The sequence below is a fragment of the Anabrus simplex genome, chromosome 5, assembly GCF_040414725.1.
Source record: "Anabrus simplex isolate iqAnaSimp1 chromosome 5, ASM4041472v1, whole genome shotgun sequence".
In the NCBI taxonomy this organism is placed as follows: domain Eukaryota; kingdom Metazoa; phylum Arthropoda; class Insecta; order Orthoptera; family Tettigoniidae; genus Anabrus; species Anabrus simplex.
Genome location: NC_090269.1, coordinates 372,993,832 through 373,015,037, shown reverse-complemented (window position 1 = coordinate 373,015,037; position 21,206 = coordinate 372,993,832). Strand labels below are relative to the sequence as shown.

The window sequence follows — 21,206 nt, the reverse complement described above, 5'->3', positions numbered from 1 at the left end:
GTGTACAGAGAAGAGGAGAGGACTGGACAAGAGTGACTAGGGAAAAGTGGTGGGAAGATAAGAGGAGATGGAGAGGCTTTATGTTCCAAGCAGACCCGGCCAACAGCTGGAAATTGCAGATGATAATGATGACGATGGGAAGGGGGGGGGGGGGTGTCTTTTGGATGCCAGGAACTCAGCTACTCAATCCACCAGCTGTTCATGGCTTCTAGGCTGTTGGTTTAGATTGATTAGGTTGGTTGGGAGGTGGGGGGATATTTGGTTTGGATAGGGCAGGTACTTGATTGGGTTGGTTGTGGCGCGGAGGGGGGGAGGGGATTTCGCTAGCAATGCTAATGTAATAAGATTGCTTGTATGAGACTGTTTATGGTGTAGTTGGTGCGGAGACTTGAGAGTGGAGAGTATACTTTTCTGGTTGCGAGTACTGCTGCTGCTTATACTGTGCAATGATTGCCTTTTTTTTTTATATAGGGGCAGCCAGGGAAATAGGCAGCGTGATTCCCATGACAGTTTGCATACTTTGTTTGGTCCTGAGGCAGAGTGCAGAGAGTGTGGTGGTGGTTTCCACCACATCTGTTGCAACATGTGGAAGATTTACAGTAAGCTGCTCAATGGTTCAGCTTAAGGCTGCTGAAATATTGAATGGTTAATGTTGGATTGGTTGTCGTGGGCATGGTTGAGGGTGTATTTGTGGGAGAGGCTATGCATGTGTGAGGCCTTGGAGTTTGTGTGGAAGGCCTGGGAATTTCAAGGCCCAAATTCCATTTGAATGGAGACATTTGTCTTGGGAACCAGCAGTTGGTTGTGCTTCGACCGTGGTTTTTACTTGAGCTGTTTGGGTTTGTTTAGATTTAGTTGCTGGTGGAACTTTGATAGGTGGTATTTGTTGAGGAATGTTTGTTGTTTGGAAGTACTTGCAGAAAGTCATTGGGAGGTCCTGGGTTTGAATACATTTTCTGAGTGTATTCATGGTTTCTAGGCTGTTGGTTTAGATTGATTAGGTTGGTTGGGAGGTGGGGGGATATTTGATTTGGATAGGGCAGGTACTTGATTGGGTTGGTTGTGGCGCGGAGGGGGGGAGGGGATTTCGCTAGCAATGCTAATGTAATAAGATTGCTTGTATGAGACTGTTTATGGTGTAGTTGGTGCGGAGACTTGAGAGTGGAGGGTATACTTTTCTGGTTGCGAGTACTGCTGCTGCAAGAATGGTGGACTGCTGTGAAGAGGAATTCTAATTTGATGGGAGCTTGGGAGAATTTTTGGATGTACTGGTTTTTGTTAGGAAAAATTATAATCAAGAGGTGTCCGACTCGTTGGCTGAACGGTCAGCGTACTGGCCTTCAGTTCAGAGGGTCCCGGGTTCGATTCCCAGCCGGGTCGGGGATTTTAACCTTAATTGGTTAATTCCAATGGCCCGGGGGCTGGGTGTATGTGTTGTCTTCATCATCATTTCATCCTCATCACGACAAGCAGGTCGCCTACAGGCATCAAATAGAAAGACCTGCACCTGGCAAACCGAACCCATCCAGGGATATCCCGGCACTAAAAGCCATACAACATTTCATTTCATAATCAAGAGGTTTTGGGTTTCTTCAATAAAGTTGAGGTACATGCACAGTTCATAAACAAATTTGTACATGGCATGTCTGTGCTCAAGTATTGCTCCTTGGGTTCTGATAGCTGGAGGAAAAATGGTGATGTGGTCTTCAGTGAAGACAAGTTGCTGAGATGCTTTGGATGAGCCCTTTGTATATGGCATGTCTGTGCTCAAGTATTGCTCCTTGGATTCTGATAGCTGGAGGAAAAATGCTGATGTGATCTTCATTGAAGACAAGTTGCTGAGATGCTTTGGATGAGCCCTTAAATTGAAGGGACTTCTTGTATGGTTTTGATTTTATACTGATTGATTTGATACTGGCTTCTGGGCATGGCTGGGCTTGTTCGATACAAGTGGCAGAGTTAGGGGGTGGTAGGTGGTTAGGAAGGGTGTGTTTGAAATACTGCAAGGTCAAATGCCTGTGAACCGGTCAGCATGCGACTACTTGTTTCTTGAGTCATGATAGGGTTAGTTGTTTGAGTGGTTAACCCCACAGACAAGTCATGATCCCAGGACACCAAGTAGTCGAACAAGATTTGCTTTGTTGCTGCTATAGTGGCAGTTGAAGTCTCAGTAGTAGTGCTGGAGTGGTAGCTGCGGGCATGTCGGCGATCACGGCTGCTGGCTCTGGCTGCTCGGGGCTGGACCTCTCTTAATGGATCTCTCTCCAAGGTGCTCTTAGGCCTGGATGCATGGCGAGTGATTGAAAATAGGTTCGTCTCCATTTTTGTGTGAATGTTATATCATGACATAAAAACAGTTGAACATAATTGTATCAAACGAATCTCATTATCTGAGTTGATGAAGTAAAGAACTGGTAACTGGATTATAAATTGTTTGATTAATGCAAATTGAAATGGTATGTAAGAGGAAAATTAGCGTGGAGTGTTGGTAAGGTACCTTCAGATTGGACAAAAGCAGTAATTGCACCTATCTATAAGCAAGGGAACAGGAAGGATTGCAACAACTATCGAGGTATCTCATTGATTAGTATACCAGGCAAAGTATTCACTGGCATCTTGGAAGGGAGGGTGCGATCAGTCGTTGAGAGGAAGTTGGATGAAAACCAGTGTGGTTTCAGACCACAGAGAGGTTGTCAGGATCAGATTTTCAGTATGCGCCAGGTAATTGAAAAATGCTACGAGAGGAATAGGCAGTTGTGTTTATGTTTCGTAGATCTAGAGAAAGCATATGACAGGGTACCGAGGGAAAAGATGTTCGCTATACCGGGGGACTATGGAATTAAATGTAGATTATTAAAATCAATCAAAGGCATTTATGTTGACAATTGGGCTTCAGTGAGAATTGATGGTAGAATGAGTTCTTGGTTCAGGATACTTACAGGAGTTAGACAAGGCTGTAATCTTTCACCTTTGCTGTTTGTAGTTTACATGGATCATATGCTGAAAGGTATAAAATGGCAGGGAGGGATTCAATTAGGTGGAAATGTAGTAAATAGTTTGGCCTATGCTGACGACTTGGTCTTAATGGCAGACTGTGCCGAAAGCCTGCAGTCTAACATCTTGGAACTTGAAAATAGGTGCAATGAGTATGGTATGAAAATTAGCCTCTCGAAGACTAAATTGATGTCAGTAGGTAAGAAATTCAACAGAATTGAATGTCAGATTGGTGATACAAAGCTAGAACAGGTCGATAATTTCGAGTATTTAGGTTGTGTTTTTCCCCAGGATGGTAATATAGTAAGCGAGATTGAATCAAGGTGTAGTAAAGCTAATGCAGTGAGCTCGCAGTTGCGATCAGCAGTATTCTGTAAGAAGGAAGTGAGCTCCCAGACGAAACTATCTTTACATCGGTCTGTTTTCAGACCAACTTTGCTTTACGGCAGCGAAAGCTGGGTGGATTCAGGATATCTTATTCATAAGTTAGAAGTAACAGACATGAAAGTAGCAAGAATGATTGCTGGTACAAACAGGTGGGAACAATGGCAGGAGGGCACTCGGAATGAGGAGATAAAGGCTAATTTAGGAATGAACTCGATGGATGAAGCTGTACACATAAACCGGCTTCGGTGGTGGGGTCATGTGAGGCGAATGGAGGAGGATAGGTTACCTAGGAGAATAATGGACTCTGTTATGGAGGGTAAGAGAAGTAGAGGGAGACCAAGACGACGATGGTTAGACTCTGTTTCTAACGATTTAAAGATAAGAGGTATAGAACTAAATGAGGCCACAACACTAGTTGCAAATCGAGGATTGTGGCGGCGTTTAGTAAATTCTCAGAGGTTTGCAGACTGAACGCTGAAAGGCATAACAGTCTATAATGATAATGTATGTATGTATGTATGTATGTATGTATGTATGTATGTATGTATGTATGTAAGAGGAACATGTAAAAATTAATTCTGAATTAACTTTTTCAGACATTAAGCTGGTATATGTTTTCTTTTTCATAAATAAATTGTCATAAATTAGTTTTGACAGACTGAAGAACCTAACAGTTATAAAATAATTGAGTCAAAAATGAAAAATAGCTTCAAATATCACACATAATATCTTGGTTATGTCAAAATGGGATCCTAACTTACAGTATTTCCTTGCCATGTAATTCCTTACTGAGTATACTTGAAAAGACTTCAGGGTAATCCCTGAGTGACTACAATATTTTCAGCATCGGTAAAGCTTCTGGAAGCTCTGCTGAAAGCTATCTTTTGCATTCTCCCGTAACATCTGCAATACTATTTTTACTTCATATTACCAATACAAAATGACTTCCCTTCAGATATCTTTGCGCCTGGCGAGTTGGCCGTGCGGTTAGGGTCACGCAGCTGTGAGCTTGCATCTGGGAGATAGTGGGTTCGAATCTCACTGTCGGCAGCCCTGAAGATGGTTTTTTGTGGTCTCCCATTTTCACACCAGGCAAATGCTGGGGCTGTACCTTAATTAAGGCCATGGCCGCTTCCTCCCCACTCCTAGGCCTTTCCTGTCCCATCGTCGCCATAAGACCTATCTGTGTCGGTGCGACGTAAAGCAAATAGCAAGAAGAAGAAGATATCTTTGCTTCCTCGAAAAGAAGGAAAAGTTGCTAGAGATTAATTATTTGGGTGGACTTAAGTTCCACTTCACATCTGAGGCTGCTTATGGCAGAAGGACTCCCACGAATTATGTAATATATCCATATACTGTTCCTCTTATAGTGTTTTTCCCTTTAAAAATGAATACTGAAAGAAAAATTTTCTCCAATTAAGAAAAAAGATGTCCAGCATGACTGTTCATTTGCTGCAGTCTCGTGGATTCAGTCATCTTTAAGACAGTTATTTCCATGTTGAAGCAGCATACTTTGGTTGATTATTAAACACCATGTTTTGTTGCCTCTGATGATGTCATCTAAATGTTGGATCACTATCAGCTTTGACTAACTCACCGTATATCTACATCCATTCCTCCTCCTATTCCGATGTTAAGTGACAATGAACTATGAATTCACACACATGGTACATGTGAAGTTCCTATGTGAAAATGCACTGAGTAGTGGAAGCAGTGTCCCATATGGTTTGGTGACAGTTCTGACAAACACACTTTGCCACACAATTAATCATTTTATCTGCCGTTACATTCACAGGTTGACCAGAGCACTCATTGTCAACGATAGAGTTTTGACCCTCTTTAAAATACCAGCAGATTCTAACCCTTGTCATCTCTTCATTGTAGAGTCATATTACACTGCCATTAACATTATAAAAGTCTCCATAAGTTTTTTTCTTAAACACTGAAAAAAATTAACACATGCATGCTGGTCATGAACATTTGTTGTACAAATATAACTAACTGTAGAAGAATTTGTGCTCACTGCTGATAAGCTGTTCTTAGTCAAAATTGTTCTTACTATGGAGGGGAGGAATGGTAGGATGCCATTCAGACACTATTAATTAAACTACACATTTGTGATTTACCAGAAGCTGTACACCTCCCCCAACTACCATATTAGTCATCAGGATTATCATCATTTCCCCTTATTCAGCTCCAGACGGGTTGGGGCATTGATGGTACTTCTCCATCTTCCTCTCTCTTACAACCATTCTTCTTCTGTAATTCTGTTCCGTTACAGGTTCCTTTGTCTTATTCTGGTCTTGCACAAGTTTATCCATCTTGCTCTCAGTCTTGCTCTTCTTCTTTCAGACAACCTCCATAATCCTTTTAGATATCCTTTCCTCCTTCATTCTCTTCATATGTTCAAACCATCTTAGCCTATTCTTCTCATTTCTGTCATTCAAACTTTTCTACTACAATTTCCTTCCTGACATTTTCATTTCTCACTGTCTTTTCTATTACACTTCTTAGGAATTTCATTTCACTGGCTTAAATGTTATTCTCCCTCTGTTCTTGTCAGTGCCCAGGTCTTGTTGCGTATGTCAGCATGGGTATGTACATATTGTACATCACTTCCTTGGCTTCTTCTTCTCTTTCTTTCTTTCTTTCTTTCTTTCTTTCTTTCTTTCTTTCTTTCTTTCTTTCTTTCTTTCTTTCTTTCTTGTCAGTGCCCAGGTCTTGTTGCATATGTCAATATGGGTATGTACATATTGTACATCACTTCCTTGGTATCTCCTTCTTCCGAACTAGATTCTGTGTGTTCAGGTTCACCTGTTGCATGCTTTTGCTGATCTCTAGATGCAGTCTTGCATTTTGCATTCGTATGCTTCCCAAATGTTTGAAGCTGTCCACAATTTCAATGTTCTGACCTTCAATATTTATGATTCCTTTTCCTACTCTGTCACCTTGTGTTATCACCATTGTCTTGCTTTTCTCCACACTGAATTTCATACTGTATTTCATAAATTTGACAGTCTTATGGCTGGGGGGTCATCTGAAAATTTGCATTACGGAAGTTAGCGTGACAGAAGTTAGTGTGACGGGAGTGTAATCTAGCAACCGTAAGATATGGATGGATGGCCAGATAGTGTTACCTAGCAACTGTGCAGGCTATGTTTTTATGGCTGGTGGTTATCTGAAATTAGCACCCATTGATGGATGGTCATGAGCAAGAGACATATTTACGATCATTTAATTTCTGCAAAGGGAGAAGTGCTGTGTTTTTTTTTCCTCCTTCAGTTAAGTCCAGTTGTTCTTGTACTTCCCTAGTGTCTATTCCCTGCACCATAGTTTCATCATCAATTAGCATTATGTTCATCTCTCTTTCACATAATGCTTTCTTTAACTCTTAAACAATTTCATCCACTACCATTATAAATAATAGTGGTGATTGTACGTTTTCTCGTCTTAGCCCAGCACACTTCGAAACTATTCCATCTTTCCAACATGGGTCTAGACACAGCTGAAACATTTTCCATACATTGCATTTAGAATTTCCATCATTTGTTTGCCACTCCCTTTCTTACCATTGGTTCTCCTACCTTGCTCCATGGTGCACTATCATATGCTTTTACTATATTGAGAAATCTTATCGCTAGATCTTTGCTATACTTTCAACAGATGTAACTGTTATCTTGGTTTTCTTAGCTTAGACTAACAAATGGTTCATCGAAAGGAGGGTAGCAGCCTTTCAGAAGTTACAAGGGCGGCAGTCTAGATGATTGACTGATATGGCCTTGTAATAATACTCAGCATGGCTTAGCTGTGTTGATACTGCTACACGACTGAAAGCAACAGCCGTAACTAACTCCTGAGGACATGCAGCTCTCTCTATATGAATGATGTAATGATGATGGCTTCCTCCCGGGTAAAATATTCTGGAGGTAAAATAGTCCCTCATTCGGATCTCCGGGTGGGGACTACATAAGAGGGGGCAATTATCAGGAAGATGGATACTGACATTCTGCGAGTCGGAGCGTGGAATGTTACAAGTTTGAATCATTGTGGTAGGTTAGAGAATCTGAAAAGGGAGATGGATAGATTAAAGTTAGATGTAGTTGGTATAAGTGTAGTATATTGGCAGGAAGAGCAGGATTTTTGGTCTGGCGATCACAGGATTATCAATACAAAATCAAACAGGGGAAAGGCAGGAGTTGGTCTAATAATGAATAAGAAAATAGGGCAGCGGGTAAGCTACTATGACCAGCATAGTGAAAGGATTATTGTTGTCAAGATAGACACCAAACCAATGCCCACTACAATAGTGCAGGTGTATATGCCCACTACTTCAGCAGATGATGAGAAATCAAAAGAATATATGAAGAGATAGAAGATATAATACAATATGTAAAAGATGACGAGAATCTGATTGTGATGGGAGACTGGAATACAGTGGTAGGCCAAGGAAGAGAAGGTAATACTGTAGGAGAATTTGGATTGCGACAAAGGAATGAAAGAGGAAGTCAGCTGGTTGAATTCTGCACCGATCATAATTTACTCCTTGCTAATAGTTGGTTCAAACACCACAAAAGAAGGCTGTATACATGGACGAGACCTGGAGACACTAGAAGGTATCAAATAGACTTCATTATGATTACGCAGAGATTCAGAAACCAAGTGTTGGATTGCAAAAATTTCCCAGGAGCAGACGTGGACTCTGACCACAACTTGTTGGTTGTGTAATGCCACCTGAGGTTGAAGAAATTGAACAAAGGAAGGAATGCAAGAAGATGGAATCTAGACAATTTGAAAGAAAATAGTGTGAGGGACTGTTTCAAGGAACATGTTGCACAAGGACTAGGCCTAAGTGAAAAGGCTGAAGGAAACACAGTAGAGGAAGAATGGACAGTCGTGAAAAATGAGGTCTCTAGCGCTGCTGAAGAAATGCTAGGAAGAAAGGAAAGATTAACTAAGAATCAATGGATAACTCAAGATATACTAGACCTTATTGATGAATGACGAAAGAACAAGAATGCAGAAAATGAAGAGGTCTGAAAAGAATACAGGCGATTAAAGATTGAAGTGGATAGAAAGTGCAGGACAGCTAAGGAAGAATGGCTGAAGGAGAAGTGCAAGGATGTTGAAAGTTGTATGGTCGTAGGGAAGGTATATGCTGCATAAAGGAAAATCAAGGAAACCTTTGGGAAAAGGAAATCTAGGTGTATGAATATTAAGAGCGCAGATGGGAAACCACTTCTAGGGAAGGAAGACAAAGTAGAAAGATGATAGGAACATATCCAACAGTTGTATCAAGGTAATGACGTAGATGGTATGGCTCTGGGAAAAGAAGAAGCTGTTGATGCTGATGAAATGGGAGACCCAATTTTGAGGTCAGAATTCGACAGAGCTTTAAGAGACCTAAATAGGAACAAGGCACCTGGAATTGATAACATTCCCTCTGAATTACTGACTGCCTTAGGAGAAACTAGCATTGTGAGGTCATTCCATTTAGTGTGCAAGATATAAGAGACATAGTGCCATCTGATTTTCGGCAGAACGTCGTTATACCTATTCCCAAGCAAGCTGGAGTTGACAAGTGTGAAAACTACCGCACCATTAGTTTAGTATCTCATGCCTGCAAAATTTTAACACGTCTTATTTACAGAAGAATGGAAAGACATGTTGAAACTGAGCTGGGAGAAGATCAGTTTGGATTCAGAAGAAATGTAGGAACATGTGAAGCAATCCTGACTTTACGTCTGATCTTAGAGGATTGAATTAAGAAGGACAAGCCCATGTACATGGCATTTGTAGATCTAGAAAAGGCATTTGATAATGTCAATTGGACCAAGCTATTTGAGATTCTGAAAGTGATCGGGGATCAGATACAGAAAACGAAGAATTATCTACAGTCTGTATAAAAATCAGTCTGCAGTGATAAAAATCGAGGGCTTTGGAAAAGAAGCAGCAATCCAGAAAGGAGTGAGACAAGGTTGCAGCTTGTCCCTCCTCCTTTTCAATGTTTATATTCAATAGGCAGTAAAGGAAATCAAAGACGAATGTGGGAAGTGAGTCGCGATCCAAGGAAAGGAAATCAAAACCCTGAGATTTGCTGATGATATTGTTATTTTATCCAAGACTGCAGAAGATCTGGAGAAATTGCTGAATGGTATGGACAGAGTCTTGGGTAAGGAGTACAAGATGAAAATAAATAAGTCCAAAACGAAAGGAATGGAGTGCAGTCGAACGAAGTCAGGTGATGCAGGAAACATTAGATTAGGAAATGAAGTCTTAAAGGAAGTAGATGACTATTGTTACTTGGGTAGTAAAATAAATAGCAATGGCAGAAGGAAGGAGGACATAAAATGCAGACTAGAACAAGCAAAGAAGGCCTTCCTTAGGAGAAGAAATTTGCTCACTTCGAACATTGATATAATAAAGATATTTTTGATGACTTTTGTCTGGAGTGTGGCATTGTATGGAAGTGAAACATGGACGATAACTAGCTGAGAAAGAAAGAGGATATAAGCTTTTGAAATGTGGTGTTACAGAAGAATCCTGATGGCGAGATGGATAGATTGAATCACGAATGAGGAGATACTGAATCGAATTGGTAAGAGGAGATCGATTTGGCTAACGCTGACCAGGAGAAGAGATAAAATGATAGGATACATCTTAAGACACCCAGGACTTGTGCAGTTGGTTTTTGAGGGAAGTGTAGGAGGTAAGAACGGTAGGGGTAGACCAAGTTATGAATATGACAGGCAGATGAGAAGAGATGTAGGATGTAGTAGTTACGTAGAAATGAAAAGGTTAGCACAGGATAGGGTGACATGGAGCGCTGCATCAAACTAGTCTTAAGGACTGATGACTCAGACAACAAAAACATTTACTCGCATTAGTGAATACAGGCTTCTGTGTTTTTCTATCAGCTGTGTCGTACTAAAGTACTTGTCTTGTCAAGAAACTGTACTGGAAAAAATACTGCTAATTTCTGATATTGTACTTGTTTCATGATGTAACAGAGATATCTTATTAGAATTTTTTTTCAAGTTTTTTTTCATGAGAAGAGATGTAGGATGTAGTAGTTACGTAGAAATGAAAAGGTTAGCTCAGGATAAATGTTATAAATGTCAGCTTGATTGGAATGATGGTGAAGGTGAGGTATAGATAGAGAGCACTGCAGTTAAGGAGATGGAGGGAGCATTAGGGCTACCTCTTCTCCTTTTACTCTTCCTTTTCCTTTTTCTTTTCTCAAAGACCATTAGTAAGATGGACCACATGGTCTCATTCTTCTGGAAGACTTCTTACCTAACACCTAATCTACACTTAGAGATTTAATCATTATTTCATTGTTAATGTCTGACCAAGACTGAAAACAGACTTATTACTGGATCATTGCATTATTGAATTTGCTTGAAAAACTGTAATTCCTCTTAGAACAATTGATGCTGACAGTATTGTGTTACAGAGAGAAAGTAAATACTGCTGCCACTGGCTGAAGCAGTTAATTTTCAGGTGATTCTTATGTTACCTGCATAGTCAATCAATCAATCAATCAATCAATCAATCAATCAATCAATCAATCAATCAGTTATCCTTCATCAGCATTTAAGGCTGTCACCCAGGTGGCAGATTCCCTATCAGTTGTTTTCCTAGTCTTTTCTCATCATCCCATCATAATTTGTTTTACATCGCACCGGCACAGATAAGTCTTATGGTGACGAAGGGACAGGAAAGGGCTGGGAGTGTGAAGGAAGTGGCTGTGGCCTTAATTAAGGTACAGCCCCACATGTTCCTGGTGTGAATGTGGGAAACCATGGAAAACCATCTTCAGGGCTGCCGACATTGGGGTTCGAACTCACTATCTCCCGGATGCAAGTCTTTTCTTAAAGTATTTCAAATAATTTGGAAATTTATTGAACCCTTGATAAATTACAATATTCCAGTCTCTAATTTATTTTCCTGTAAATGAATATTTGCCCAAGTTTGTTCTCTTGAATTCCAGTTTTACCTTCATCTTTCCTACCTTTACAAGCTCCACCCAAGCTTATTTTGTCTACTAATGTCATTTCACACCATCTCTCCACTGACAGCTCGGAAAATATTGCTAAGTCAAGCAGCTCGTCTCCTTATTTCCAAGTCTTACCAGCCCAAAATTGACAACATTTTTGTAACACTACTCTTATTGTTACTTTTATAAATCAGTGTTTGAGGTACATTATGAGATATGGTGGCCAAAGACCATCTCAAACAAAAACCTTTGGGTGGCCACAAGTCAAAGTCCCATACAGGAACAGATAATTAGAATAAAATGGAGATGGATTGGGCACTCCCTGAGAAGACCACAAGAAAGTACCACAAGGCAGGCATTGAGTTGGAATCCACAAGGCAGACCGAGGATTACATGGAAGAGAACCATAGACAAGGAGATAGCTGGAGTTAACAAGATGTGGAGGGAGGTGAAAGCATTGGCGGCAGATAGAACAAGCTGGAGAAATTTTGTCGAGGCCCTATGTTCCACCTGGAATTAAAGGAAATAAGTCAAGTCACTCTTGCTGTTAATGTAGTGTGTTACTCCAGTTAAAATTCCATGTGGTGTGTTGAAAACTGAGAAGAGAATGTAAACAAATGAGCACACTAGTATTGAATAGGTGGAACCAATTTTTTAGCTTTTAATTTGTTATTGTATTTCGATGTGGATAACTGAAACTTATTGCTTATGACTATCAAACTTTTATTCCACGTTGACAACATTTTTCAACCATCATCTTTCTATTTATTTCATCAGTAGTTTAGTCAAGCACTTCTACATGTATAAGCAACTTTCTGATACAACAGACTCATTGTAATATGACCTCTGTAATACGACCACATACTCATCAAGACAATTTATAAGGGAAAACTTTAAGAATGAGTGCTTTTCCATATTTTTCTTCTACAAAGGTTGGAACCTCAATAGTAGCAACCCTGCTATAGAGACGCCATGCAGCAAAATCTAATAATATCACTGATAGCAGATGTTAATTACATACCTACCTTAACTCAGACCACATGGACTCTCCCTATTAAAGTTCCAACCCTTGTATGTGATATTTAGTTATGTTTTGAAAATAGGAACTTCAAGAATGACTCTTTTTGGTGTTAGGTTTTAACATTAATGTCCTATGGTTGCTTTTGTATTTTTAATTTGATTTTAAGACTGAAGAAAGCCCACGTGGGCCAAAACATGTAACTTACCTTTTATTGTCTTAGTTCTTTTAAGATATCCTATGTATTGACTAAAGTGGAACCTTTTAATTGTATATTTTCTTCACTTTTCCTTGTACAATCATCATGGCTAAGAAGATTAAACATATGGCCCTAAGTCCCTGGCAGATCTTACATGGTCAGAGGATGTTAAGGATCTTCAGGTCAGCCATCAGAATTGCAACATGGAACATCAAAAGTATGTACGAAGCAGGTAAGCTCATCAAAAGAGATGAAGAGACTTGAGATCGAGATCTTTGAAGTGTAAGTGAAATGAGAAGGCCAGGATGTGGACAACACATGTCCAATGACCACATGGTATACTATGCTGGAAACAATGATCTGATCATTTCACGCCAGATGAACCACGCCGTGAGTAGATAGATAGATAGATAACTCTTTATTGCCACCCTAGTTTACACCATCGGTTACAGACAATAAAGAGCATTAAATACACATGAACCCAAAAAACCAAACAAAACAATATAAACCAAACAAAACAAAACAATATAGACTAACATACCATTATATATAATACAAAGCTCTAACTATCTACACTAAAACTATTAACTAAGAACCCCCCAAAAAAAAAAACGCACAAAATAATATAAACCAAACAATACAATTACTATCTACTCTACTTATTAGTGGTGTCAATGTCGGCGGAATCCAGCCTAACACTGCACCAACTTGTCTAAAACTATTGAGATGCCTCTGGTATGCGAGGAACTCCTCCGCATGTAAGGGCATCCCCTATCTACTCTCTACAGCTAACTAAACATAAAAAAATAAAATAAAAAAACCTCGGCTGCTGCGGCATTCCCTGTGAGGAGAGATCCATCCCACCCTGGCCGCTTCAGCCACTCCTCCCGGGTTAGATATTACCCCCACCCATAACTCGTACTTCTCTCCTCATCTTACGTGGCGAATCGTAGAGGCGGTTTCCGGTCCGTCATACGATCCGTCACGCATTTATCTACTGCTCCGCCTATAATCGTGTCGTCTTACCGCCACCATCTTGATTCAGTTGTTATTCTGTGAGCGGACATGTTTCCTCTTTCACCTAGGGATGGGACTGTACCATCCCACCCGTCTGTCTCTTATACCCCTCCCCCCTTCCATCCCCAATCTTCCCCTCTTACTCTTCCTAGCCTCTGTCCATCTCTCTTATAATACTTATTCGCTAACTACTAACTACTTTCCACTTTACCGTATAGTTAATATTTATACACTATATACAAACGCACTTGTTGACAATTTCCAGTTCCTTGCTCATCGCTTTTCTTTCTTATTCTTGCGTCTCTTAGACTAAAACTACTTCCTAATTTCATTTTTTTTTTTTTTTTTTAATAGTTTAACTTACATATTAAACCACGGAATTGCCACAAAACAAATCTGTCTTTTCCTTGTTTCCTCACATCACTTATCAATCCTTTCCATCTCTAAACAGTCCAACAGTTCCTCTTCCTCACGGCCACTCATTACTTATTAAAATTTTTAAGCCAGAGTTTAGAATTATCTACTATTATATTATCCAAACACCTTTTCTTGTCCACTAACCCTATCATTCATATTCTAACACTGTTTACAAATGTATTTGTTGACAATTCTATAGCTCCTACGAGTCTTAGACTAAAACTAAAAAACTACTCTCTAATTTTTTTTTATTATTATTTTTTTTTTTTGAACTTAAATCTTAAACAATCGAATTGCCAACAATCAAACCTGGCTTTCCCTTATTCCTTCTCTTTCTTCCGCTTATTTCCGTTTCTAAACAGTCCAACAGTTCCTCTTACTCACATCTCTCATTGCTTTATTATTTATTTTATTTTTTTTTCTAACATTAACTACCACCTCCGTTCTCTCACACATGCAATCCTCTCCAAATATATACAAATCTTCTTTTCATCATACAATCAGATTGTACTTCAAACTCCTCTTATTGTCTTCAATTTTTATATAACCTAGCAGTTTCGTCTACCTCCTTCCTCTCCTTCCTCTGTAACCCTCTTATTCTCTTAATTTCTTTATAAATCTCATTCTAACCATATTTAAATATTTCAAAATATTTGTTCCTCTTCCCCATTCTCTGGCCAGCCAAACCGTCATCTTTTCAATTTTTTCTACTTTTTCTATCTCTTTTTTACTCAACACTTTCTTTTTCAGCTCTTCTAACTCCCTACATTCGAGAATATATGTAGGTCCGACCATTTTTCTCCACACAGAATACATCTACCTGCATTTTCTGTACCTATCCAGCCTCTGTTGGTAGGAGTTCCAAAAATCCACCAGTATAGACCTCTCTTGCCCTTCCGGTCCTCCACTTCGATTTTCGGGTTCATGATTTCTAACAATTTATTAAATACTGATAGTGAGGCTCTTTCTCTACATTCCATTATTAAACTCTGCCTCTCTATATCACGCCGTGAGTAATTTCATGCCGATCTCAGACTACTTCACGTTACTGCAGCTGCAAGCCAGTCCTCTCAGTGTTAACATTATCCCTCTCTCGTTCCATACACCCAGCCTGAGATTTCCCATCAGTTCTCCTGCTCTTCCCTCCCCTATCTTTGCACTGAAGTCCCACATGACGATATTCAGATCCTGCTTCTTCATCATTCGCATCGCCTCCTAGACCTGTTCATAGTCTTACTCCACCTCAACCTCCTTATCCGCTGGCAGTTGGGAACAAGAAGCTCAATCTGAAGGTAATTTCAGAAGGCAAAGGACAGTGCTAATAAATATAAAGGAAGGTCAAAGAGGCCAAGGTTCGCTGTAGAGTTGAGGTTGATCTTTCGGAAGGACTGAAGCAGCTGAAGAATAAGGAGTTGTGAGCAGGTGCGAAGCAGTACCTCATCATGACAGAGACAAAGCATTTGACATCAGGGATGAGGAGGGAGAGGCAGGCTGAGTGGCTCAGACAGTTGAGGCACTGGCCTTCTGACCCCAACTTGGCAGGTTCGATCCTGTCTTAGTCCGGTGGTATTTGAGGTACTCAAACATGTCAGCCCCATGTCAGTAGATTTACTGGCACATAAAAAACTGCTGTGGGACTAAATTCTGGCACCTCGGCATCTCCAAAAACCTTCCAAAGTAGTTAGTGGGACATAAAGCAAATAACATTATTATTATTGAGGAGGAAGAAACAGACCTGGATGACAGATGATATTCTGGACTTAATGTTTGAGAGACAAAAATTGAAGAATCATAACCAACAGTGATACAAGCAGGTATATCAGGAAATGAACCACTCAAGAAGAAAGGTTGTCATCATATTGTCTGGAGACTGAAGAACTACTAGGGAAACACGACAACTTTAACCTACACAAGAAGATCAGAGAGACGTTGGGAATGAATAGAAAGCACGACAAGAACAATCCACTGGTAACAGATTCAGCTGATAGACTGAATATGTGAAAAACTTACAGTGAGCAGCTATTTGAGGATGCCAGACCAGAGCAGCATAGCAAGATTATAGCAGACACTGGTTCTGACATCTTGCAGGAGGAGCTGCGGTGAGTTGTTTGACAATTGAAGAGGGGTAAGGCTGCAGAGCTGCATCAGGTGTATGCCAAAATCCTATACCTGGTGAACAACATTGGCATTGACATCCTAACAGACCTTTTCAACAACCTCAAGTTGACTTTTGATTATCATTACCAATTCCTGCGCTGCCTCCGTGGACTTGCCAGTTATTACTAAACCGTCTGCAAAAGCTGCAATGGTAACTTTTTCATAATCAGGAGCAATCTCAAAACCAAAAGTATCATAAATATGTTTTCCAGTCAGTTCTCTGAGAATGAAAACAATAGATAAATTGAAAATAACTGGAGACAGAGGAGACCCCTGCAAAACTCTCCTTCCAAGTTCAGTAGGTTCTGATATCTGATGAATGATTAATGCTTGTACGATTCCATTTCAGATATAAAATAATACATAAAATGTAATATATTTGTTCTCCTTTTTGTGATCTCTTGTTATCTGATGTTAATTTATTTCAACTTTATCGACTTGCCTTCTTCAGTAATTTCAAATACAGATATCGTCACTGAAATTCATGGCAAAAATTTATTTCCATCCTCTCATGACACCTTCAGTCTCTCCATGACTGCAGTTCTTGCACCGAAAAATGAACATTGCCATGAAATTAATAGGGTAGTTTCAGATTTACTTCCAGAAACTTCAAGATCTTACACGAGTGTGAATACATTGGTAACTGAAGAAGAAAGTGAAGTTTTTGCAGTTTCCCATTGAATTTTTGAACAGCCTTGAGATGAGTGGTCTACCTCCCCATGTGCTGACTTTGAAAGAAGGTGCTGTTGTAATGCTCCTTAGGAATTTCATTGCAACTAAGGGATTACTGAACGGGACGAGGCTAATAGTTAGAAAAATGTATGACAATATCATAGATTTAGAAGTTCTAACTGGTGTGGAGCGAACGCTACTACCTCGTGTAGATTTGTCACCATCTGACACTCCAGTGCCCTTCCCTTTTAAACGATGGCAATTTCCTATTATTTTTTTATTTTTTTTATTTTTTTTGCTAGGGGCTTTACGTCGCACCGACACAGATAGGTCTTATGACGATGATGGGATAGGAAAGGCCTAGGAGTTGGAAATAAGCGGCCATGGCCTTAATTAAGGTATAGCCCCAGCATTTGCCTGGTGTGAAAATGGGAAACCACGGAAAACCATTTTCAGGGCTGCCGATAGTGGGATTCGAACCTACTATCTCCCGGATGCAAGCTCACAGCCGCGCGCCTCTACGCGCACGGCCAACTCGCCCGGTCCTATTATATTAGCATTTTGTATTACAATCAACAAAGTGCAGGGTCAAATGCTTCATCGAGTTGGAATCTATATGCCTGATCCTGTTTTTAGCCATGGACAATTGTATGTTGCTTTATCCCGACGGAAAACATTTAAAGATGTAAAAGTAGAAATTAAACCTAAGGGTCGACACACAGCAAACATTGTCTAGAAGGAAGTGTTGTGAAATAAATGTTATAAACTATTACATAATGTCATTATTTTTAAATTCTAATAATCCAAAATAACGCTGCGGAGCAGCATGGTTGCCCTCTTAATATTATTATTCATTGATTAGGTCCATTATTGATTCCTACTGTGTTTCAGGGAGAAGAGAAGGAAGTTGGCTGTCCTGACCCTGTGCCTATCACATTTCCGGTTATAAAAGTAGATCCAGATGAAAATGAGGTAGGTGATTAAGGCATGATGGAAGTTGTGAAAAATAAAAGTTCTTTATTGATAGAAATAACCATAAAATATATAGTAGTTCTAAAATGATTAAGTTTGAAGGTAAAGACAGTAATTTTATGCTAAATTGCTTGTCAATGGAACGTCAGCATCCATGGAAATTAAATGTTTGGTGTGGAATAGTGAACCATCAGCTCATAGGCCCTTAAAAGTATCTCAGGCTGTTAGCAGACACTGTTTACAAGAACATACCAACTACAGTACACTATTGTACGTCCAGAGTTAAGAGTGTACTATGGGCTCTTATGGGCTTTTACATTTAGCGGACTCCCCCAGGAATGGATGATTTTGAAGTCTTTAAAACTGGATCTTTGCTGTCTTATTTAATAGGTTAATGGTCATGGGTGGAGAGTACAATGGGGATCCTCAGCATTCAATTAGTGGCATGTAATTCATATATTCTCGATATGCAACGTGATTTTGTAGTTTACCTCACAGCAGTGTCAGCACGCTGGATGGAACAGTGCGTGGACTGTAGTACGTGGCTTAGGGCTCCACTGAATGTACAAGTCCAGATCTCTCCATGATATTTGAAACAGTGTTGGAGTGTAAGGATCATTTTTAATAATAGGAAAAAATAGTGACTTAGGTACAGTGAAACCTCAGAATGCGAGTAACTTGGTCTATGAGTGTTTTGCAAGATGAGCAAACATTTTAAATAAATTGTAACTTGATAAGCGAGTGAGGTTCCACAATACGAGCGTCATGTATGCCTACGTTTCCCCCTCCCCTGTGCCTTTGTTTTCCCCTCTCCCTGCCTCTCTCTTTCGTGGGAGAGTGTGTGTAATCATCTCCCATGCTGGACTTCAGTTGGCGTGCCTCGCTCGCATAATCAACACCGTACGAGTGTACATGTTTTGTTTCTTTCATTAGTGTTATAACTGTTCTGCAGCAATGGGCCCAGTGAACGAAAAGAAGGCTAAAAGGGAATTCGGTCAAAGAAGGAGATGATTACGATGGAAGTTAAGAAGGAAATGATCAAAAAGAACGAACGAGGTATGCGAGTAGCTGATATCGCAAGATTTTATAACAAGTCTACGTCAATGATTTGCACAATATTAAAGAAGAAAGAAGAAATAAAAGGGGCATATGCAGCAAAAGGAGTCACTAGAGTATCAAAGCAATGGCCACATGTTCTGGAAGATGTAGAAAAGTTGCTTCTCGTTTGGATAAATGATAAGCAACTAGCAGGCAATACTGTGACCGAGAATTTAATCTGCGAGAAGGCAAAGACGTTGTACGCTGACCTCGTAAGTAAATTACCATGTAGTTCACGTATGTCAACAGAAGTCGAAGAAAGTTTCAAGGCCAGCAGGGGATGGTTTGATAACTTTAAGAGGAGAAGTGGCATCCATAGTGTTGTTAGGCACAGGGAGGCTTCCAGTTGGGATGCTAAGGCAGCTGAGGCATTCGCTGCTGAGTTTCAGAAGCTCATTGTTACCGAGTGTTACCTGCCACAGCAAGTTTTTAACTGCGATGAAACGGGACATTTTTTGGAAAAAGATGCCGAAGAGGACCTACATTATAGCAGAAGAGAATTCAGTGCCCGGTCACAAGCCCATGAAAGACCCTTTAACCCTGTTATTGTGTGCTAATTTGAGCAAGGATTTAAAAGTAAAGCCCTTGCTTGTGTATCATCCACGAGCCTTCAAGAAATGCAAGGTGCAGAAGAGCAAGTTAAATTTTATGTGGAGGTCCAACACTAAGGCTTGGGTCACTAGTGTTTTCTTTGTTGAATGGATGAACGAGGTCTTTGGTCCTATAGTGAAGAAATACCTTTCAGAAAATAATCTGCCGCTCAGAGTCTTGCTGGTTATGGACAATGCTCCTGCTCATCCTCCAGGCCTTGTGGACGACTTACTGGAGAAATTCAAGTTCATTAAGGTTAAGTTCCTTCCTCCCAACACTACTCCACTTCTCCAGCCTATGAATCAGCAAGTCATTTCGAACTTCAAGAAGCTATACACCAAAGCACTATTTCAGCGATGCTTTGAAGTGACCAAAGGAACAAACCTTACCCTCCGAGTGTTTTGGAGAAATCATTTCCACATCGTGAACTGCATGAAGATCATCGATAAAGCCTGGGATGGGGTCACCAAGAGAACTCTCACTTCCGCTTGGGGAAAGCTGTGGCCTGACTGTGTTCTTGGACATGACTTTGAGAGGATTATTGGTGACAATGAGCCGCCGATTGTTGATGAAATTGTGTCCTTATGGAAGACCATGGGGCTGGAGGTGAATGACGTGGACATTCAAGAGCTGGTTGAAGAACATAGCCAGGAACTCACCAACAAGAAACTGATGGACCTGCATCACGAACAACAGGAGGAGGTTATGGAGATCTCGTCTGAGGAAGAAGAGGAGGGAAAGTCAATGGAATATTTAACTTCAACTGAGATTCAGGAGAAGTGCAAAATGTGGGAAACGGTGCAAAATTTTGTAAAAAAAAAAACGCCACCCGAATAAGGCTGTAGCAGTGCGAGCGATGAATCTGTTCATTGACAGTGCAATGTCAGGTTCCTCGTTAAAGTTGCACGAAAAGAAAACAATTCCAGTGAGCCAACAGATAGCAGTGATTCCGTTAGTGAAATTCGTGCTACACAGTAACTCTACTCATCTCATCTTTTGTCTCCCTCACATCAACAATTATTCTATTGTAAGGTAAAGTGCAGTTTAATTTGTTTCACGTTATATTTTGTTTTAGAAATGTTTAGGAAAGTGTGTACAAAGGTGGTTATGTATCACAATATTACCAGCGCCCAGTCCGGCTCCATGGCTAAATGGTTAGCATGCTGGCCTTTGTTCACAGGGTTCCCAGGTTCGATACGCGGCAGGGACGCAAATTTTAACCATCATTGGTTCATTTTGCTGGCACGGGGGCTGGGTGTGTGTGTTGTCTTCATCATCATTTCATCCTCATTACGATGCGCAGGTCGCCTATGGGTGTCGAATCGAAAGACCTGCATCTGGCAAGCCGAACATGTCCTCGCACACTCCCGGCACTTAAAAGCCATGCGCCGTTTCATTTTACCGGCGCACAGTGTGAAATTTTAGAGATCAGGCAGGACAAAAGTACATTTTCGACTAATCTATTTCTATTATAAAGGGCATTATTTTACGCTCTTGACTATACAAAGAATACCTGACCGCAAAGCTTTTAAAGCTATGTATGGTATATCTGATCTCTACAATTGTGTGAACATTGCACCGCTTACCGAACCTTGCGTCTCGCACTGTCAATTGTCTGCAGTGTGTTCAGATGAATCTACGTAACTAGCGACTGTGTTAAGATATTTTTAATGTGAAATATGGATACA

The 21,206-nt window shown here is 40.3% G+C and overlaps 1 protein-coding gene across 5 annotated transcripts in view; it reads left to right on the top strand.

Annotated features, from left to right (window-relative positions):
* LOC136874942 (zinc finger protein 98) overlaps positions 1 to 21,206 on the top strand; it is a 116,355-nt gene that overhangs the window by 44,817 nt on the left and 50,332 nt on the right. For 3 of the 5 annotated variants that reach the window (XM_068227934.1, XM_068227938.1, XM_068227937.1), the window contains one exon: positions 17,749 to 17,829. In XM_068227934.1, coding sequence (XP_068084035.1) covers positions 17,749 to 17,829 — 81 coding nt within the window. Of the gene's footprint in view, positions 1 to 471; positions 600 to 17,748; positions 17,830 to 21,206 lie in introns of all 5 variants that reach the window. The other 2 variants (XM_068227936.1, XM_068227935.1) reach the window with 1 other exon arrangement.